Consider the following 23065-nt stretch of genomic DNA (forward strand, 5'->3'; position numbering starts at 1 on the left):
AATTGAAAAATATAATATCTTCAAAATTATAAATTTTGAATTATTTTTGGAAATGGATTAAATGAAATTTAAAAATTAACAAATAAATCTAATTGACTCAAATAGAGGCAAGAAAAAAAAAAGTAATGAATTCATGTGAACCTTTACGCTTGTCATGACATTAGTCTGTCACAAGTTTCTTATTCATATCTGACGATTCCTGTAATTCCAGATGGACTGAAAGTTACGTTGTTTTGAAATTAAGGGGTATTTTGGTCATTTATCATTTATTTATTCAAATTCCAAAACTACATTCTACCAACCAAACATACAGATTCTAAAGCATTTAACAAATCCATTCCAATTCATTCTAACCAAACAAACACGTGTTCAAATTCCATTATAATTCTTTAAAAGTCAAATTCAGTTGACAGATTCCATTCTACGAACCAACCGTCCCTAAACTTTTTTTTCCAGGCATCCCTAATTCCTACATATGCTCCATATCAAAAACTGAATGCCACAACTTCAACCCTTATTTTCTTTCAAAAAACCTTAAAATGACCTCATTTTAGGTTTTTATTTTTCAAAATTAAAAATGCTAAACTTTGTTTCCAGTTACCGGTTGTAAGTTGGAACCAGTCCAGTTTTTGGTTCGATCATTTAATATTTCCCGGTTTGGATGGGTCCACTTCGACCATCCCCAGATACAATGATCCAGTTCCTATAAAAACTAAAGCATCCAACGAAACTCTCCGTGCACTCCCAATGGCTCACACAAATTGCCCCCAGATTAACTACGAAAATGCCACTGAAAGCCACCAACAAGACTTGCTAGTTCCCACAAACCTAATTGTGGAAAACTTCGAAAAAAAGGGTCATTCATGGTAAATACTGATATTTTAAAGCTTATTGCAAGTTTAGCTTCCGTTCAGCTAGTTTCTCTTATGTTATCCGCAGGTTTGCCGTATCTCAACTTCCATCGGATCTATCGGTTAAAGTTGACGACATCACATTTTATGTTCACCAGGTAATATTAAGGAAACATATGCTTTGAATACGACTTGCTTTAACTTTTCACTTCACTGATCGATGTTTTATGAGTAGTTTCCGCTGCTTTCAAGATGCGGTTATTTGGGGCAGATTGACCTCCGGACTTCAATCACGAAAGATGGTTACGAGCTAAAATTGCAGAACTTCCCCGGAGGAGCCGAAACGTTTGAAACCGTGCTCAAATTTTGCTATGGTTTTCCGGTATCGTTAACCACCAAAAACGCAGCTCCTTTACGATGTGCAGCGGAGTTTCTAGACATGACCGAAGAAGTAGAAGACGGGAACCTTATATCTAAAACCGAATCTTTCCTCACTTTGGTTGTTTTTTCTTCATGGAAGGACTCAATTACGGTTCTGAAATCCTGTGAAACTCTCTCCCCGTGGGCCGAAAACCTCCAGATCGTAAGAAAATGTTCTGATTCCATCGCTCGCGCTTCTGAAATCGAACAAAACCGGTGGAAATACGACGTTTCCACTCTCAGAATCGATCATTTTATGAGGATTCTAGAAGCAATGATGCTGAAAGGATTGGGATCAGATTTCTTGGGTTCTTGCATCATGATATATGCAGAAAAATGGTTGATACAAACTGATGGAGAGATTGAAGGATTGAAACGATATCAGAATGGAAAAAAGGAGCAGAAATGGCGTATTCAGCAGGGTCGGAAGCAAGAAACAGGATTTGAACCGTATCACGATCAACGAACGATTATAGAGAGGTTGGTGAGCATATTGCCTCATGAGAAAGAAAGTATTTCCTGCAAGTTTCTGTTGTGGATGTTGAAGATGGCAATGGTGTATGCAGTGTCACCGGCTTTAGTTTCCGAGCTCGAGAAAAGAGTCGGGATGGTTATGGAAGATGCGAGTGTTTACGATCTGCTGATACCTAGTTATACCGGCGGAGAGGAAGGAAACCAAATCAAGTGAGCTTTCAAACATTATGTTTCTATCTTTCAATTTCATAAGATGCAACAAAATTGCTTTTTTGTGATGTCTCATGGTCTTTATGGGTCTTAATAGATTACACTACAACAACCATATAAGACATCTAGAATTTCTAAACGATGATTTTTTTATATAAATTACGTTTATGGATCAATCTATAAATCGTCGTATCTAAAAGTGTTATAATAGGTTTATAAGACATTTTAACAAATATTTGATGACACTTTAAAAAATGTGTCGTATTAACTATTATATCTATTTTATTGGACAACTTTTCAAATAGTGTCGTATTAAATAACTAATACGACATTTAGTCTTAAAAGTGTCTTAAATAACTTGTTGAAACGTCTTATAAACCTATTGTAACGTTTTTACATAGGACATTTTGGTTGGGTACTATAAACTTAAGTACTATCAAGTATTTTGTTATAGAGGCTTTGAAATTTTAACCATGCTATAAAATCAATTTTGTTGTAGTGGTCTTTGATGAAGTTTTAACTTTAAAGAATAAAAAACCCGATTTTTTATTATAATATGTAGTTAGGACGAAGTTAAACTACCTAAACAAGTTTTATCGATGAAATTGGAGAACCTAATACAACAAAAGAAGTAAATTACCCTATTAACCATTTTTATAGGTTATTTAAAAAAAAAATGTCGTTGTGCTAGCATATTATTTTTTCATATTTATGACACTTTTTAAAAGTGTCAAAATGGCTAACATGATAATTTGTTTTTTGTGTCATGTTTAAGTTTCACAAGTCTTTCAGGTATCCTTAATTTTGTTATAACAATTTATAGTGCTTTTAGATATCACGATGTAGATAGATATATATTGTATAGTACTATATTAGGATGCATCCTAAAGTATTTATATTTATACTATCTTATAAATCAGATTTGATAAAAGTCTTAAAAACAATTTTAAATGCATAAGGTACTGCTTCTTTATGTATAAAGTCTTAAAAATTTTAATTACAAGTCATTTATGCATATCGTACGACTCAACAATGTTTCACCTTTTACAACTCATATTTTTAAGTTTTATCTTTCCCATATTTAGTTTTGGTTTCCAATAAACATTGAAAATTTAAACCATCTACCCCCTTTCAAATTTTGACACTTTATGTTCCCAAGATTTTCATCTTACCATCAAAAACTCTCTTACCATTTCAAATGTAAACCTTAGATTTTCATAATCCACGATTGATTTTTCCCAATCACCTCCATTCCCCTAGCTACATTCTTCCTCGCCTCCGTCGTTCCTCACCGTCTCTCCTCCGGTCACACCGACACCCTTACATATAAAGGTCTTCATTTGTCTTTCCATTGGCTTCCATTGTTGTATAAAGGTCTTCCTTTGATTTTTCATTTTAATATTAGGGTTTAAGCTAGCTGCTTATTTTAAAGGTTAGCATTTCGGAGCTCTGGATCTACATTTATAGTATTTGTACACATTAACAACCCCATTGGCTTTTAAGGGTTTCTTTGATTCAATATATTTGAGATGGTTGTGATTCGGGTCGAGTATCTTGCTCCACCGCTCCAGTCCTTGGCAAATGCTTGTATCTTGTTCCACCGCTCAAGTCATTCGGGTTGCGATTAAGGGTTTATGAATAATTGTAGAACCTACTAACACCAACATTTTGGATGGATGTATATTTGAATCTAAATTAGATACAAATGTAGTAGGCTTCGTTACATCTTAAGGAATTTGATATCTCAAAATTGAATAATTTTAATGAGCTTTTCACATCCCGCTGCATTGCGCGGGTAGACAACTAGTTATTACAACATATATCGAGTATAAAAGGTCCAAGTCTAGTGACTCTCACAGGCCCCCTCCAACACAGGTTAGATGGGCACAAAATTTCATAAATGTCGAGTCTCGGGCACAAAATGTTCCAGATGGTAGACCATGGCTCCGATACTATAATGAAGTGTCAAATCACGGGCATAGATGCCTTAGATGATAGAACTTGGCTCTTATACCATATGAGAATATATAGAACCTAATTCATGTTACTTCCCAAAAGATTCGTTGAGGACGGGAGGGGCTTCCAACATATCTATTTACGAAAATCAAAGTCTAGCCGATACATAATTCTAACGGTTATAAAATACGTTTTTGTAATATTTTTTTATATTACTTGGCGTACATATTGATAAGATGTGGTGCAGATCGACCGGAGAGCAGACTTTATTCAACGTGGATGTCGTGCAAAGGATTTTGGAATATTATTTGATGCATGAACAACAACAACCAACACAAAATCATGGGAAATCAAGCATTAGTAAGCTTTTAGATAATTACCTTGCCGAAATAGCTGGCGACCCCAACCTTTCAGTCACAAAGTTTCAAGTGATCGCCGAGTCCTTACCAGATAATGCCCGGCCGTGTGATGATGGACTCTACCGAGCAATCGATATATATCTGAAGGTGATCGGTTCTTTGATTTTCAAGGATACACTCTGATCCATCTTTTGCGTTTTATTATTTTTGTGAGATGTGAAACTTGTGATAATACGTACAACCCCATTAAATTACTCTTAAAAAATGTACTTACTTAAAAGAGAAAGGAGGTTCCAACATAGATAGAGAAGATGCGGGACTCTAACGATTAGATTATTTTATAGGACTTGAAAGTTTACAAGACGAAACAATTATGTATCCTAATTAAAAGTGTCACAGTAAGTTTGTAAGACGTTTTTGGACACCTTAACAAGTTTTTAAAACATTTTAAAAATAAAATATCATATAAGTTTTTATATAGGATACTTTGGAAAAATGTTCTATAAACATATCTTTTTATAGAATAATTGTTTTTTGAGAAATTCTTTCGAATAATGTCATATTAAAAAAATAATAGGACGTTTTATTTTAAAAGTGACTTAAAAACTTGTTAATATACAAAAAAAAAAAAAAAAACTATCTACACATTTATTGTAGCACTTTTACATTAATAAAATGTCCCAAAGGATTGTAAACTTTTGCCTAATAAAAAACTTGAGTCATGTTTCGGTCCTCTTCCCCATTACTTAGAAAAAGTGAGCCTGGATGCATAATTATTTAATAATATAAACTTAAATTTTATAAAATATTTAAATATTTTAAAAATCTTATAATTGGAATCACGAAACCGTATTTTATTTTTGAAATTACAGGCACATCCAGCGCTGTCGGAACATGAGAGAAGAAGATTATGCAGATCCATGGATTGTCAGAAGCTTTCAATTGATGCATGCACACATGCTGCTCAAAATGATCGCCTACCGCTAAGAACAGTCATGCAGGTATCTTTCACATCAAAATCTTCAGCCTTCAATTTTTACTGACCATCACTAGGGGTGTAAATGATGTGAGTCGAGCTTGAGTATTATTATACTCGATTTGAACTTGAAACCCAATTTCCAAACTCGAACTCGACTCGAAAACTCGCGATTAGTAAAAATCAAAGCTCGACTCGAACTCAATAACTATTTCTCAAGCTCGAACTCGAATCAAACTCGAACTAAGCTCGAAACAAGCTCGAACTACAACTCAAATCAAACTTAAATTCAAACTCAAACTCGAATCAAGCTCGAACCAAGCTCACCATTGAAATTTATGATATTTTAGTGTTTTTTTCTTATAAATTTTAAAACGTAAAGGTATTCTCTTAGTTTTTATAAAACTAAAGAGATCAATTTCAAACTTCATCATAAAATAGACAAAGTTAGAAATTTCATTCATCTCCCTCTGTATGTCCCTTACTTTGATCAATCTTCAAGAACAATGACGAATACAATTAACTCTAAAATTCAATCTTCATGTAAGAACACTTGAGAGAAAAAGTCAACTTGGTCAATGTAGATTTATTCCTCTCAATTATACATAATATTAAAATTAAGCTCTCACTTTCTTAAATCCCTTACAAGACCTATTTATAGATCAAACTAAAAACATAAGAGTCAAAGTCAACACATGACTTACAAAGACAAACTCTCTACAAATACAAATATAAACTTTCAAGACGAATACAATTAACTCTAAAATTCAATTCTAACATTTTTCCCTTTTGGATTCAGGCTTGAAAGAATTTGTACTCTTTGAATCCTTTTTTTAAAACTTTGACGCTTTAAACACTTTATGACTTCTTTAAAATCTTCAAGTTAAACTTCTAACATTCTCCACTTTATGTTCTTCAGAGAATCTTCCTTTGAGAAAATCTTCCAAACATTATCCCCCTCGAATGTATAATAAAAACAATCTTCAGAAACAGTCTTCAAGATATTTTCATCAAAGAACTTCTTCATATATCATTCACTAACATTCTCCCCATTGAGAAATCTCTTTCAGTAAACTCTTGTTAAAATGAGATCTTCACATTCAACTCCCCCTCAATATTGTAGTACAAAAATAATCAGCAGTCATCAATCATCTTCATTCACATTCCTTGAGTCTTTTGTAGATTACCAGTCTTCAGAATTGATTATTTTATTCATTATATAATACTCCCTCTTATGATGAAATGAGAATCATTTGCATCATACATCCGAATGAATGAATCATCAAGGTATGCCGTCAATTCATAAAATTGTAAGCAGATCTTTTCAAATTCACTTCTATAATCTTTTCAGATTATGAAGATGGGAAAATAACCAATTTCAACTTATGAAATTGTTAACAATCTTATAAAAGATTGACCTGTGAATATAATAAATATATTTCGTACAACGAATGTACTTCATATATGAGACTTTTTAAGGTTCATCACATCAGGACTTCCATTCAATCATTTATATCTTATAAAAAAAATAATTCTATGAATGTTATAGCAACATAACAAATAAATTGCAAAATTTGTGTAGTGTAGAAAGATAAGGCAACATATGCTTCGATTTAGGCTCAAAAAGATAAACCATGTGGACTACACAAATTTATCAGACTCAATTCGTGATCAAAAAGACTTGAAGGGGGGGGACATATATCCTTCTTTTTTAATATCAAATTTCTTTGAATGAGAAATTTATAGAATATGAGTTGCGTGCCACAAGTGTTATTGAAACACTTATCTTTTAAGAGATAAATGAGTAGCTGGTGGGGTTGTGATAAGAATTGGCCTGTGTTTTACCTTTTTCAATATTAGTCTCCAAAGAATCGAGAACTAATAGATTTTGTGGGTTGCCCGGATTATAGAGGTTAGAACAGGATTCTTTTAATCTTTTAATCATGACACAACTCTCATCAATTCTTTTGGCTCACAACAACTACCCCTCTCATATTTATTTTAAGCTCTGTACACAAACCCATTTTATGTTTAAGCTCACTCAAGTATGGATTTTCTCATAGGTAGGTCTGTTGGTTCTGACATTCCATTGAGGTATTTCTGTGAAGCACTTAGTCCCTCCTAAATTTAACACTGTAAGCTCAATTGATCACAAACAGTTGATCCAAATATTATCGCATATAAGCTTAAATGATCTGATAAAAATTGATAAAAAAATATAGCGATTAAGCACAATCAACAAGGAGTGATGTTCAATTCAGGTTATTCAGAATAAGTGGGAGAAATGAATGAAGATCTGTAAGTACAAGTTTACAGATTCAGATAGTCAAAAAATAATGACATCTGTATCAATTAAAGTAAAAAAAATTCAGAAAAAATAACTTTGAATACAAACGAGTGTATTATCACCGAAAATGATTTTCATTTAAGAGACATGATAATAACAATTTGAAGAATAGCTGAAACATGTATTGAAATTATGTATGATGAGAAATTACGCAAGTAAAATCTCAAGAAATACTTGCTCAGAGAAAATACTCGTTTCAGAAATCAATCCAGATTCAAAAACTTTTCAACAACTCCCCCTAGAAAATAGTTAAGTAATTTTACATTTTAGCTCAAAAACCAAAAGTGAAATCATTTTGGCTCGGGTCCTGAACTGATTTGTTCAGAAGCCATATTTCGTTTCAGCTCGGGTCCTGAACCGTTTTGTTAAGAAACCATATCAAATAGATTACACACTCACCCTGCATTAGTGTATCATAAGAATGATCTTCTTATCAGCATAATAATGACACACCTGCAAAACAGTTCAAGTAGATTTTGGCACCCAGACAAACTTGGGTCCTACTTTGTTAGTATCAGGTTAGAGAATGTTATAACTACCAAACCATCTGTTTCTATTAGATGTATTCTTATTAGCACTTTTAACAGGTTGATCAAATAAACAATAAGATCCATACTAGTTATTAGCATACTTGTTGTATCCATTCCAGCTGTTCTAATAATTTGTTGTCCTCATATCATCTGTTGTACCTTTTTCTATTAACAAAATCATTAGTTCTGGATGTTGAGCACATGATTATTCTCTTGCTAAGATTGATTAGATCATGAGTGGATCTCACAATGCAAGGAAGAATAGGGTTAGTAACAACAAATTTATGAGACATAGCAGAATCAGCTTTATTGACTCAAACATTTTTAGCTTTTGAAAGATAATTGGGTGATCCAATGACATACCCTTGATAATATTGATTTGAAGAACGAGACTTGTTCTTAGAAACAGTTGATTTAGGGCTGCTTGAATAACTGTTAGATTTAACGTTGGAACAATCATAAAAGCTAGTTTTACACTGAGATTGAAAACTAGTTGAGCTTTTAGCACTTGAAAAGTCTTTTACTTTCTTGAGTAACTGGACTCTCTCTTCAGCAACTAAATCGTATTTCTTTTTAAGTTCAGTTCTCATGTTCAATTCAGTAACAAGTTCTGTGTCTAGATCAGACAATTTCTTTGAAAATTCCAGAAACTTACTTTCTAATTCCTTCTTCAACTTTTCATACACTTTCCTTTCTTTCTCAAATTCCTTTCTTTCTTCATCTGAACTTCCCTTTTCATTTTCAAAAGCAATGTCAAACCATTTATTTTTCTCTATAAGTTCTTTGGCGATTGTAGCATTTTTCTTGGCAGTGTTTTTCTTTTCAAGAGCAAACAGTTTGTTCTCTTCATCTAATGCTTTCTTCTCATGTTCAGCACTATCAAGCAATTCCAAATTCTTGCTCAGACATTCTTCTTTAAGCTCTTCCTTTTCTTTATCAACCTTGGCTCGTTCCAAGATGATAAGTTGTTCAAAATCAGAAATTTGCTTTAAAAGCATTTTGGCATTCAGCTCCAAAGAGTTAATCTTGTTTTCAAAAGATTTTCCTTCAGTATCAAATCTTTTCTCAACTTCTATCATCAGTTTCTTCTCTTTCTCCAAAACTTTCTGTTCAGCAACTAAACTCTTCTCAGCTTCTAAAACCTTATCTTTCTCTTTTTCCAGTAATTTCCTTTCATTAACAACTTTCTTCTCAGCTTCATGTAATTTCTCATTAGCTCTTCAAACTTTTTATTCTTCTTTTCTGGAGAGTTCTTTTCAACATTCAGTTCATTTTAAACTTCTTGGAGTTTATTAAACAAATCTTTATTTGCTTTGCTCCAAATTTTCAAATCTTCATCTGACTCTATTCTTGCAGAATCCAAAGTTTTCTCAAGATTTTTAATCCTATACATGAAATCATTTTCAATACATTCTCTAGTTTCTTTATGCTCCCGTTGTAAATCTTTAATAAATTCCTTATTAGCATGATTTTCTGAAAACATTTTCACATATTTGTCTTTATAATTCTGCTAACTTTTCTCTAATTCACAAACATTTTCATCAATCAATTCCCTCTTCTCAGCTTCATGTAGTTTCTCAGTTAGTTCCTCAATCTGTTTGTTTAGTTTTAAACTACTTTTATGTGAATCAGAAGCATTTTGAATGAATCCATCCAATTGTTCTTTTAAAAGCTTCTTCTCTTCCTCATTTCTTTCATTACAATCTGATAAACGTATAACCCAAGATATGATATTCTTATTTTCTAGACTCAGTTTATCATACTTCTCTTTTAGTTCCCTATATTCTTTCTCATAAAATGCTGCCATTTAAAAATTAAAAGATTGAACAAAAAGAATCTATGTAGTAATCGAAATCGATCAAAGAAATCACTTTCAAAAAAAATATCTCACAAAAATATTCAACTCAGATAAAAGTCAGACTTCACAAAATTTCTTAGAAAATCAAAATTAAAACATTTCAAGAACTGCTCAAATCACGGGCGATTTGGTGAAATCCAGGCAAAAGATGATATGAAATCCAGACAAAAAATGATCAAAATGATGGAATATGGAATCCGGACAATGTGATAAGCAAGGAAATCAAATATGGATAAAGGTAACCAAGAAATGTAGAATCCGGACAAAAAGGTGATCAAGGGAAAGTGAAAATTGATTTAGACTTGGAATACAGACAAGATAGAGGTCAAAATGGCTAAGTCTTGACAGAAGAAGAAACCGGATAGGGTTATGGCCGAGGAAGAAGGGAATCCGAACGTAACGGTGACCGGATATTTGCTTGCAAAATGGCTTAAGTCTTGGCCGAGGATGGTCTAATCCGAACAGGGTGTGTCCGAGGAAGGATGAAAGTGGCTAAGACTGTGTCTGGGAAAGACTGAAATCGGTCAAGCCTGTGACCTAGATAAACCTTATACGGACAAGGTTGTTACCAAGGAATGAATTGAATCCGGCTAAAGTGATGCGAGAAAAAGAGTAACTCGGCTAAGGCTATGACCGTATAAGATGATCTCCGGCTAAAGGGGTGTCCGAGGAAGCCAAATCCGGGTAACCTGTATGCGATCAAGACTTGAACTCTGGATGGCTTGTTGACCGAGGTTGCCAAATCCGGACAAGGCAACTTCCGGGGAATGAAATTAATTCGACTAAGTCTTGAATCCGGACAAAGGATGTTCGGATGTTGCTTGAAATCGACTATCTTTATGTCCAATAATGGCTTAGAAAAATGGTTAAGTGACTGCAAATGGAAGCAATCCGGCTAAAGAGACTTGAAATATGACTAAGTCATTAATCCGGGTAAAACAGAAACAGATTAAAACTCACCAAAAACACAAAAATTACAACTTTTTCACCAAAAAATGATCAAAATTCAGATTTTTAAGATTTTATTCAAGAATACAAAAATTTTAAAACTTCACAAATCTCATCAGATCTTTAAAACGGATGATCAAATCACAAAAACTTGTGAATAACAAAGATTCACGATCCAAATACGCACACAACGATGATCTTTTTAACATCAAATCGTAAAAAAAATGAAAGATTTGAGTAGAAAAATATGAAAAACTTGAAGAACACTTCAAGAACACATATGAAAATGAAGAACAGAATGTGATTTTCCAGAAATTTTCAACTTTAGATGAAATTTTCAATACGATCTCACTGCAAACTTGCTCTGATACCAATTGTATGTCCCTTACTTTGATCAATCTTCAAGAACAATAAGAACATGACAATCTTTATGTAAGAACACTTGAGAGAAAAAGTCAACTTGGTCAATGTAGGTTTATTTCTTTGAATTATACGTAATATTACAATTAAGCTCCCACTTTCTAAAATCCCTTACAAGACCTATTTATAGGTCTAACTAAAAACATAAGAGTCAAAGTCAAACTCTCTACAATTAACTCTAAAATTCAATCCTAACACCCTATCTTTTTGTAACATCTTTTCTTCTTTTCTTTAAAATCTCTCCTCCTATGTGGGACAATCTCACTAACCTTTTTTACATTTTTTCTTTGTCCTTTTTATTGTGATTCTAATAAAAAATAATTCATTAATTTTTATAATAAAAAAATGTCTAATTTGTTTAAATATCTAAAAATACAAGATATTTTTATTATGTTTTATAAATTTTATCATAAAAATTGATTATATTTTAAAACTAGTTATATATAAAATAATCAAATATCCCACAAGCTTTTCGAGTTGAGTATTGGGTAGCTTGACTCGACTCATTAATATGTCGAGTCGAGCTCGAGTTTGAGTTGAGCCTATTCGAATCGAGTGTTGAACGAACTTTGATTGAGTCGATCTCGAGTAGCTCGCGAGTTGTCTCGTATCATTTACACCCCTAACCATCAGTAATATAAATTGAATATATATATATATGTTCAAACGAGAACAACTTGATTTTATGAGAACGCGAGAATAGTCTTTTACTATAAACAATCACATGTGATACTATTATTTCAATATATATGATACACATGTGATACTATATCATATATGTGGACGACTTTTGACGCAATCTAGGTTGTAGGTCAAGACATCCTTACACCACTAAGGCCCCTCACATGTACTATCACATGTGATAAATGTGTTATTAATGTGATACTATAATCCATCAAGACCATCACATGTGATATTAAATCATAAACGCAGACGACCTTTGGTGCGACCTAAGTCGCAAGGCACGACATCCATACACCACCAATTCCTCTCAAGTGTATTATCACATGTGATAAGAATGTTTTAGCATTTTCGTAAAATGAAGGTGTTCTCGTTTGAACATTCACCTCTCTCTCTCTCTCTATATATATATATATATAATGTAAACATGAATTAAATAAATTTAAAATAAATAAAAATTCGATGTCTTAATTAATTGATGGAAAAAAAAGTAAGATTTTAAGACCAGTGATTCTTATCTGTAACTTTTATATATGGTTTCATTTATCCCAATCTTTATCTAGAACAAGTTTTTAAGAGAATAATTATGAGTTTCTTTCAAAGAGAAATAATTATGAGCATCACTTCAACCGAAAAATAATACTTAAAAGTGTCATTACCGGCATAAACAATCAAGTGCTTATCGGGTAAGAGTAATTGCCATTACTTATGTTATTGGGTAAGATTTTGGTCATTAAAATAACATAGGATAAACAAATGTTATTTTTAATAATCGATAATTTTATACAATAAATGAGGATGATAATACTTACCCGATAAATATCGAGATTAGAATCACCATCCTAACTTAAAAATAGACCCCGATATAATATAAAATAAATACCAAGTATAAAAACCACGATTTCAGTAAAAATAATATATAATGAGTTTTCTTGCAACACTATCCAAGTGGTTTTTTTCTTTTCTATATTTGCCAAAACTATTACAAAACAACCAAAGTAATTTGTACCTTTTATATGCACTAATACTATCAATAGAAAACAACCTGTTTTCAATTAGATGCAACTGTATAGACCTCTGTAAGAAATTCTTGTATATAGGGTACAATTATCGGTCAGTAAATGAACACGGTAAAAAGTGTTGGTAAAAACCATCCTGTTTTACGAGATAAGTATATATCTCACTGCAACAAAATTCATTTTATAGGACGTCAAAAATGAAAAAGCGTACCGAAAGAATACTTTATAGGACATAAGTTTATAGGACCAAACCCAAAAAGTGTCATATCCAAAAGCGTTACAGTAAGTTTCAAGTTTTTTACAATGTTTTTAAAATAAATTATTTTATTAGCTATTTTATGAACACTTTGAGAAATGTCCTATAAACAAATCTTTTTATATGAAACTTTTGTTTATATGACATTTTTTCAAATCGTGTCGTATAAAAGAGTTAATACGACACTGTCTTTTAAAAGTGTCTTAATAAATTTGTTAAAACACCTAATTGCGTCTTATAAACTTATTGTAACGCTTTTAGATATGACGCTTCTTAGTTTGGTCTTATAAAGTGTTCTTATATGACGCTTTTTCATTTTAGAAGTTTTATAAAATCAATTATGTTGAGTGTCTTACCAATAAGAGGCTTACTAGGCAGGTCTAGTGACTGAAATGAAGTCGTAACAAAGTAGCCGTACTGGAAGGTGCTGTTGGATCACCTCCTTTTCAGGGAGAGCTAATGTTTGTTTGGTATTTTGAATCCTCATTGAATTTTATTTTTCCATTAGAAGGGATTCAAGAATCAGTTTTCAACCAATAAGTGTTTATGGCTCCTACCTACAAGTTACCAGTACGACTCTCCTTAGCATCACTAAAAATTCTTTTTGCTGTTATCTTCAGGATGCCATAAGATTAATGGAGGTTTCTGAAAATGTAACCACTAAAGTTATAGTTAGATTTTAATTATACATCTTCATATATGAATAAACTAACTCTTTAACTAAAAACATCAGGTATTGTTCGCAGAGCAAGTGAAACTAAGGGCAACAATGCACAAAAACCAGCCAGCAACAAACAACGATAATCTAGATCAAGATGACAACAATTGCTCATTTCCTAAAGAGGAAATCAAAATGTTGAAAGTAGAAGTGGAGAGAATAATGGTTGTAATTGAAGATCTCCAAAGGGACTACACAAATTTACACCAAAATTGTGAAAAGATGATTAAAAAGCAGAATGGTTGGATTTTAGGATGGAATAAGTTTAAAAAATCTACATTATTTCAAGGGAAGTTGGATTCAAATGAAAATAGAGAAGGAAAAGAGAAAGAAAAAAAAATTAACTCTATTCTCAGACTTAAAAGACGACAATCTATCTCATGAATTTTATTGTTCTCTTGATTCAGAGAAGCTCAAGTACTACTGTTTTAGTCATTATTGTAGCACTTCATTTTTTTGTGTTTTTTACTTGGTTATGTTTGTATGTTGTTACTTCTAACTTAATTTTATTATCTTTTTTCTGTTTTCTTTTTTTAGCTTCTTTTTAGTGCAACATCACCTTTTGCTAGTTCTTCTATTTCTTTGAGAAGGTTTTATTTATTTTGCACACTTGTTACAAGCTAGGGTTTTTATAAAAGCGGTCGCTCTAGTCTTTGAAGGGTAGAGGTCATGTCTGCATACATACCATCATCAAACCTACATTCGAATGGGATATACTAAAAAAGAGAGAGCAACAAGTTATCTTCACATCGTGACCTCATTCTAGCAAGGTCATTCTAGAACTTAGGTGTGAGGGTGCAAAAAGTCACTTGATCCAATAAAAACCGATCGGTCATAATTGGATTGAATCGAACCCAAAATTTCAATGTCTAAATTGGATTAGTCGATTCTTGGATGGTCATCAAGCATCCAATCAAATCTAATCAAATCAATCCAATCCAATTACCAGCGGGTTAGTATCCAACTACTATCCACTCAATAAACATATGCTACTTGCTTACCTACATAATACAGCTATGTAATTTTTTTTGTGAACCACAAAGGGATATAATCCAACAAGTTGACAAAAAAGAAGTTGGAAAATCAACATCTTAAAAAAATACTATTTCGAATAAAATGGTAGAAACAGGAGATAACAGCCAATAAATTACAGATTAAATAAAAAAAACAGATATTTATTTTTATTATCTTTTAAGGCAATTGAATTGCATGAAAATGCAATTTTGGTTTAATTCTTATTTTAGGAACGTACTTCTCGTACCTAAAAAAATAATACTTGGGTGATCTATTTAGGTATTAATAAGTTACTGACTTATTGTGCTAATGTGACAAATGATATTGCATGCAAATACATATTATTTGGTGACTTGTAATCTAATTTATAAATTTTGTTGTACAAGTACTAAAAAGCATTTGTATAAACAATTGAACCATATGTTAAAATTGAAGAAGATAAATGAAAAAAAGATGACGGGAAGCCATAAAACTCATATGTGCTTCAAGCCTTCAATTGTTTGTACAAGTGCCTTTAGTATATGTACCACGAATGATATATTTAAACTAGTGTTTGCTATCATATGTATGTAGTAGTAAGTAATAACAATGTTTTTTTTTTTTTTTTTTTACGGTGAATAGAGATATTATTATAAAATATAAGTAGACTAGTGTGATTCCAGATGTCAAGTCTAATTTAGCAATTCATATAAGAATCAAGAACAAGATTGAAGAAACAAGTCTGTCGGCTTGCTTCAATTCATAAACTGTATGAACATTATTCTTGATTACAATCTGTCAAAGTGATACGTATGAATGAATTCAACAACTGTTAACCAACCCAACTACCAATAACTACTGCTATTTATAGCAGCTTCCAAATCAGAAAAAGTCAACAACCTTTACAAACTATAAAAGAAAACAACACCTAACTATTACAAAGCATTTTAAAACTGTTGAATTTCCGGGGTTTGAATACAACATTTTTGCTTCAACAAAAATATATTAAAATATTATGATCATAATGTAATCGAAGTTATATAATCCGTTTTTATCTGATCATCTATAATGACTACAATTTCACCTACGCACAATAACACGTTACAACATGTACATGAAAGATATATATATATATATATATATATATATATATATATATTAAAAAAGAAAATATTACTAAGGAGTTAGATTAGAAAAGTTGAATATACAAATAATAAACAAATAATTTAAAACTAAAAACATGACATGATCATTGTGTCGTCATGATTAATACGTGATTCAATTAAGTTCCGATAAATGAACATGAATCAATTTACCGGTATTTTCACAATACCTTGTTAGTATAAAACATTCGGTTATTGGTTTTCCTTTCAACGATTTTAAAGTTTTTTGAAGTATGTAATATTTATATAAGGCAAATGCAACAAATAAACTCACACACCTTTCTTATCTATGGTAAGGTTTGAACCCCTGACCTCCTAGAAAGCCAAGGGCTACGATACAGCTAGACCAAAGATTCTTTGGTCGATTTTAAAGTTTTTAAGACAATACAAATCACCTTCATTCGCTGAATGATATGATGAAACCTTGAGTCATCATTACATGTGTTGAGTTTTCCAGTGAATAAAACATAAAATAAAAAAAGAAGTTCGACAAATGAGAAAAAATTTGTAACGCGATGAAGAATTTTGTTATACCTTCTTAACAATTAAAATTGTGACGTAGACAAAAAAAAATTGGTTAATATTTATATAGAGAACAATTGCATTAAAGATGCAAATTTAACAAAATTAAATTAGCAATTAATCATAACGTTCATTGAATTAATTATTTTCTCCTAAGTTTTTCGTTTACACATACATACATACATACATACATACATACATACATACATACATACATACATATAGATATATATATAGGAACGATCAAATGAAAATCACCCTTATTTGTACAAACCGTACAAACCACCCTCATACGTCGATTTCATTGTTTAATCTTATAAAAAAATTTCTTGAAATTGTTTAATCTTGTGAAATTGTTTCATATAATACTTTTTTTGATGAATTTGTTTCATATATGATTATGAAATTGTTTCATATAATATTTAATGAAATATTAATGAAACTGTTTCATGTATTTATCTAAAATTAAAATAATGAAGATGATAATATTCATAATTAACACCCTCCACAACCTCTCATAATTACAAAAAAATGAACAAAATAAAAAATTATGATTAGTTGAATGAGGTTTGCACGGTTTGTACAAATTGAGTGGTTTTTATTTGAACACTTCTCTCTCTCTCTCTCTCTCTCTATATATATATATATATATATATATCTATATCTATACTACTTTATAAAGCAAATTTGTCCAAAGTCTTAAAAACACCTTAACATGCATAAGGTACTACCCTTTAATGCAGAAAGTCTTAAAAATGTATAACTTCTTTATGCATTTAGTACTACCCATAAGCACACATGTCCGGCTGGCCCTCTTTCCAACGCACCTCTGCCCAATGACCGGCTCTCTCTATTGCACTCTCTCCACGCTCCACGATTACAGAGATGACGATTCATTCCCCAAGGCAACGATTCAGCGACTTAGAGTGTTTATAAATGATCAAGCACGATTCACGCTCTTGTCATGCGATTCTCAAATCAAGCACGATTTAGGCGATTCTGTGGAAGTGAGTTGGTTTATTGCGTTAAGTTAGGGTTTATTTTGTTACTTGATTTTGAGTTAGGTTAGGGTTTATTGGGTCATCTGATTGAGTTAAGTTAGGGTTTTTTTTGTTACTTGATTTAGTTTATGTGGAAGTTTTCAAGCGATTAAGGTGATTCTGTAGAGGTTTTCAAGCGATTCTTTGGAGGTTCTCAAAGATGAGTTAAGCTAGGGTACTTATTTTTCTTTAAATTCGTCATTTTATATGCTATCAAAGAAGTGCTTGGCTATGTATAAGATGTAATATCATCACATCTCCCACAAAACCATAATTTAAAAGTGCTCCAGGGGAGCACCGGTAACATACTCCAAGATGAATTGAGTTATTGAAGTCTTTAGATAGCACAGGGGAAGTTGTGTGTGCAAATATAGGATTGATATGGTATGGTATACCCTTCAAGCCTTCTTAGTTCTTACTTAATCTTTCTATTTATGAATAACAAAAGCAGCAGAAATCCTTCTTAGTTTTTAGGAATTTCCGGAACTACCTCAACTGGATTGATTAAAAACCAATAGATGTCCACACTACCAAAATCAGTATCATTAATAAGCAGGATTAAGAAAGTTGAATAATAGGTCAAATAATAAGCAGCTTTATTTTTTTCTTAGATCAAGTTTTCAATTGTGGATTGACCTTGATGATGGTTGAAGCCATGTATGTTATTGTTTGTGTAGGCAACAACTTTTGGTGGTTCTAACATTGATCCAACTGCTTGGGAGGACAAGAAGTGTAAAGGTGAATTTACGGTCCCTGCTCAGGTAAAACATGAATTATCTGACTGACTGCTTAGTTATTAGGGTGTTACTCAATTTTTCATTTTTTTTGGGTTTTCCTAAACCCTTCTGTTAGGATTGAAAATCAGTATTAAATTGTATTCGTCTTGAAAGTTAAATATTGTCTATAATTGTAAAAGTCATCGTGTTTGACTTTTCTGTAAAGTTTGACTTTGACTAGGTCTTTAATGTTTGACCTTATATAAAGGATAAAGTCTTGTAATTGTAGGAGAGGAGCTCATTTGTAAAAATCTGATTACGTATAGAAGGTTTGACCAAGTTTTGAAGTTTGACTTTTCCTCTCAAACTCTCTCATCTCTCCTCTAAGTTCTTAACTGTAAATCCAGATTTGTCATGGTTATGAAGCTCATATGAAGATTGATCATTGTTAGGGGACTAACAATTGGTATCAAAGCAGGATTGCACGAAATCAGAGAAGACATCATCAGTTTTGAATTTTTTTTTGATTGAAATTTTTCTGAGTTCATCTTGTTCTTTAAGTTTGATCCGAAATTTTTGGAAAATTATGTGTTTCTCGTGTTAAAACCGTGATCAAAATGCTCGGAATTGAATTGTGAATCTTTGGTATTCACAAACTTTTGTGATTTGATCATTACACATCAAGATTTAATCGATTTAGTGTTTTTAATTTTTTTTGTGTTCTTGAGTTTTTTTTAAAATCAGTGTTTTGATCCAATTTTTTTTATTTTTTTTTGTGTTTTTGGGCCTAATTCTATTAAGGTCCAACCAGCCCATTCTAGAGAAGTTGTTTTGAGCGTATTCGGGCAATAAGGAATTTAGTTTTGAACGTATTCGGTCAACAAGCAAGCGAACTTCTTCTAGGTTGTGAGCGATTTACACTTAAGCATGATCGAATAATGTGTAAATCACAGAAGACTTGAATGATTTAGGTCTTAATAGCTCAAATCACAAGCGACTGTATATATCATTTTGTCTGGAGTTCTATCGCTCAAAGGAACAGGTTGATCGAATTCGGACACTAGGGAAGACAAGGTTCATCGAATTCAGACACAGGTAACTCAGATTGTTCGTATTCGGACATAAGGTAAGGTTGGATTGATCGTATACGGTCATCATTTGTCCGATTTAAAATAGTGATGAGCGATTTAATTTTAGGGCTTGAGCGATTGAGATTTGTTTGAGCGATTTAGTGTTAGTGTTGAGCGGATTTGTGAGCGATTTAGAACAGGTAGTGAGTGATTTAGAGATTCCCTTGTGCGATTTAAATTCTGTGGTGAGTGATTTAAGCAAGAGAGTTGAGCGGACTAGTGTGCGGATAAGCATTATATTTTGAGCAATTAACTGTTAGTCTTGAGCGATTTAAGTTTTGAGTTTTTGAGTTTTGAGCGATTTATCTTGAGTTTATCGGATAATCAGCTGTTGAATCATTTGAAAGCCAACAAGAACACAGCAGCTGTTTGAATTTCATCGTTTGGTTTTTTCTCACAGGTTTTGTATTGCTTACACTTGACTAGTTTTTTGTTTAATCGCTTGATAACAGATTTTTCTCACAAATTTGTATTGGTTTTTCTCACAGATTTGCATAAATCACAGTATTGGTACTATCTGATTATTCATAACTTCGATTCACCTTTCACCATCTGATTGATTTTGATTGTCTTTATGAAGTAGCGTTATGCATTCTCTTGAACTTGAGACCATCAACAGGCTGGATTTTGAAAATTACCATCATTGATTGTAGAAGCTGATTCAGTTGCAGGTGATGAGTTTCTGGTTATTACAGTTCTAGCAGCTAATTCGAGCCATCAATACTTCTGTTATATTAAGGGAACAACTGCAGCAGATTAATTTGGAGAAAAGTGAACTAAGTTCCAAGTATGAAAAGTTATCTGCTGTCCATTCATATTTGAACTTTATTCAGCCACTGTCTTGGTCTAATTATTTTGCATTCTTAATCACTCGATGCTTCATCTAAGCACTTGGTAGCTGGAGTGCCTGCTATATTGACAGCACTTGCATTAGCTTAAAACACCAATTTATTTGGTGCTCAATCTCATTACAACATCTGTCAAACTGCTGTTTACGTGGGCAAATTCATATCACAGAGACAGTTCTATTACTGTTTCTTTGTTTATGAGTCTATTTTGATGTGTGTTGACCAGGTAGCTCATAGCATTGGATGTTTTAGGCAGTAGGTTGATTCATACATTCAGTGATATTTCCATGCAGTGAGTGAATATTGTTTGGTTTAAGAAACAACTTTTTTGTGATAAATTTACAGTTTTACTGCTGTTTGTTTAACAGACTGTGTTTTGAGCGGATAAGATTTACAAGTTGAGTTTCTTGATTTCACCTGTTTGTTTGATTACTTTGACAGTTTCTATCAGATTTGATTTGTTTTGTTCATGCTGTTTCATTAAGATTTTGCAGAATATTGCTGCCTATTTCATTCTGATTTGAAGATTATTGTGCATCAGTTTGAGGTTTTGTCCAGATTATTGCTAGCACAGTTGTTCATTTGGTGTAAAGCAGATTCCGATACCGAAGCTTTTGATAGTATTGCAGCTCTACCTGGAAGTGTTTTGCACTCTTCCTCAGGCTCATCAGCAAAGAACTCCTTTCATCAGCAACCATTTGAGTTGACCAAGAATTTCATTTGGTGTAATTAGTATTTGGCTCATATATTAGAACTTTGTGTTAGGCGTAACTTTGATTGGTTCTTTGTAATCCTTGTAACTGGTTTTGTTTGTTTGGGCTTCTTTCATTTTTTAGGATCAAATTTTTTATGTTTAATTGTTTTTAGTGTTTTATTGTTTTGTTTTATTTTTAAACTGTTTGAGAATCATTGAACTACTTTTTTCTGTCGTGTAAACTGTTTTTCATCAGTTTCAACTGTCTTTAACTGTTTTTAACTGTTTCCAACAGTTTTGACTGTTTTTTTTTTCTGATTTTGACAGTTTTTCGTCGTTTTTCTAATTTCTCATCAGTTTTTTAGTTTTTTTTTTCTGTTATCCTTTTTGAGCTTAACTGTTCTTGATTTTTTCTTACTGATTTCATCGCCATAGATCCTATATCTGATCAATTTTATTTTTTTAAAATGGCAGTTTCATGGGAGAGAGAGAGAATGAAGTTTTGAAAGAGAAAATAACAGAGGTGGAAAAGAGCTTACAGAGTTATAAGGAGAAATATCATAATATGTTTTATGAAAATCATGCGAATGTGGAGTTCATTAAAGATTTGAAAAGGGAGCATAAAGAACAATGTGAAATATTGAAAACGATTTCATATACAAGATTGAAAAGTTAGAAAACACTCTCGACTCTGTTAGAAAGAACAATGATGATGATCTGAAAATTTGGAGTAAATCTAACAAAGATTTGTTTATTCAACTTCAAAAGGTAAGAAATGAATTACCTACTCCAAGGAATAATTCAGAGACAGAGGATTTAACTGAGAAGTTTCATAAGTCTGAGAGAGATTTGATTGAACTAAGAAAGCTTCTAAACCTAGAGAAAGAAAAGGTTTTAGAAATGAAGAAGAATTTTAATGCTGAAAGGAATAACTTTGAGAAAGAGAAGAGGAGATGTATTGAATTTGAAAGAAAATTTAGAGCTGAACGTATATCTTATGAAAATAAGATAAACTCTCTCGAGCTGAACGCAAAGATGCTGTTAAAGAAAATCTCAGATTTTGAGCAACTAATCATCTTGGAACGAGCCAAGAATGATAAAGAAAAGAAAGATATCTCCGAAGACTATCAGAGTCAATTACAGAAATTGTCCGAAAGCATTGATCTAAAGCAGAAGGCTTTAGACGAAGAGAAAAAACAATTTGCTCTTGAGAAAAGAAATACTTCAAAGAAGTATACAGCAATTGCTAAAGAGCTTGCATATAAGAAAAAGTGGCTAGACATTACCTCGGAGAATGAAAAGAGTAGCTCAGATGAAGAGAAACGAGAGTTAATAAATCAGAAGAAAAAATTTGAAATGCTAAAGAAGGAGTTAGAAGGTAAACTCCAGGACACTACAAGCAAATTGTCTGATCTAAAGACAGACCTTGAAACTGAGATGAAGATGAGAACTGAACTTAAAATTAAATTTTATTTAGTTACTGCTGAAAGAGACCAGCTTTTACAAAAAGTCAAAAACTTTTCGTGTGCTCAAAGCTCAACTGGTTCTCCTTCTCAGTGTAAAACCATCTTTTATGACTGTTCCAAATGGAACAGTTATTCAAGTAGTCCCAAATCTACTGTTTCTAAGAACTATTCTCGTTCTTCTAATCAGTATTATCAAGAGTATGTTATTGGATCACCCAATTATCATTCAAAAGGAAAAAGCATTTGGGTTAATAAAGTTGATTCTGTTTTATCTCATACACCTGTTGTTACTAATTCTGTTCTTCCTTGCATTATGAGATCCACTAATGATCTGATCAATCTTAGCAAGAGAAGAATTATGTGCTCAACATGCAGAACCAATAATTTTGTCAATAACAAAAGGTTCAACAGGTGGCATGGAGATAACAGCTATTAGAACAATTGGAAAGGTAAGAACATGTATGATTATA

General features: G+C 32.1%; 1 protein-coding gene across 1 annotated transcript; it reads left to right on the top strand.

Annotated features, from left to right (window-relative positions):
* The first annotated feature begins 742 nt into the window (after positions 1-742).
* Positions 743-14407, top strand: LOC112503787 (BTB/POZ domain-containing protein DOT3). Its single transcript, XM_025107784.1, has 6 exons — positions 743-866; positions 940-1009; positions 1087-1955; positions 4159-4417; positions 5143-5271; positions 14039-14407. The coding sequence occupies exons 1-6, from the start codon at positions 748-750 to the stop codon at positions 14405-14407; spliced, it is 1815 nt and encodes a 604-aa protein (XP_024963552.1). The 5' UTR covers positions 743-747.
* Positions 14408-23065: the final 8658 nt, after the last annotated feature.

This window comes from Cynara cardunculus, unplaced genomic scaffold (genome assembly GCF_001531365.2).
Source record: "Cynara cardunculus var. scolymus isolate 2C unplaced genomic scaffold, CcrdV1 Un_Scaffold_3808, whole genome shotgun sequence".
Taxonomy (NCBI): Eukaryota; Viridiplantae; Streptophyta; class Magnoliopsida; order Asterales; family Asteraceae; genus Cynara; species Cynara cardunculus.

Excerpts from the sequence above, each read along its gene's own strand:
- LOC112503787 (XM_025107784.1), top strand. The coding sequence starts at position 748 with ATGGCTCACACAAATTGCCCCCAGATTAACTACGAAAATGCCACTGAA. Across the intron at positions 867-939 it reads GAAAAAAAGGGTCATTCATG|GTTTGCCGTATCTCAACTTC; the intron begins GTAAATACTGAT and ends TGTTATCCGCAG. Across the intron at positions 1,956-4,158 it reads GAGGAAGGAAACCAAATCAA|ATCGACCGGAGAGCAGACTT; the intron begins GTGAGCTTTCAA and ends GATGTGGTGCAG.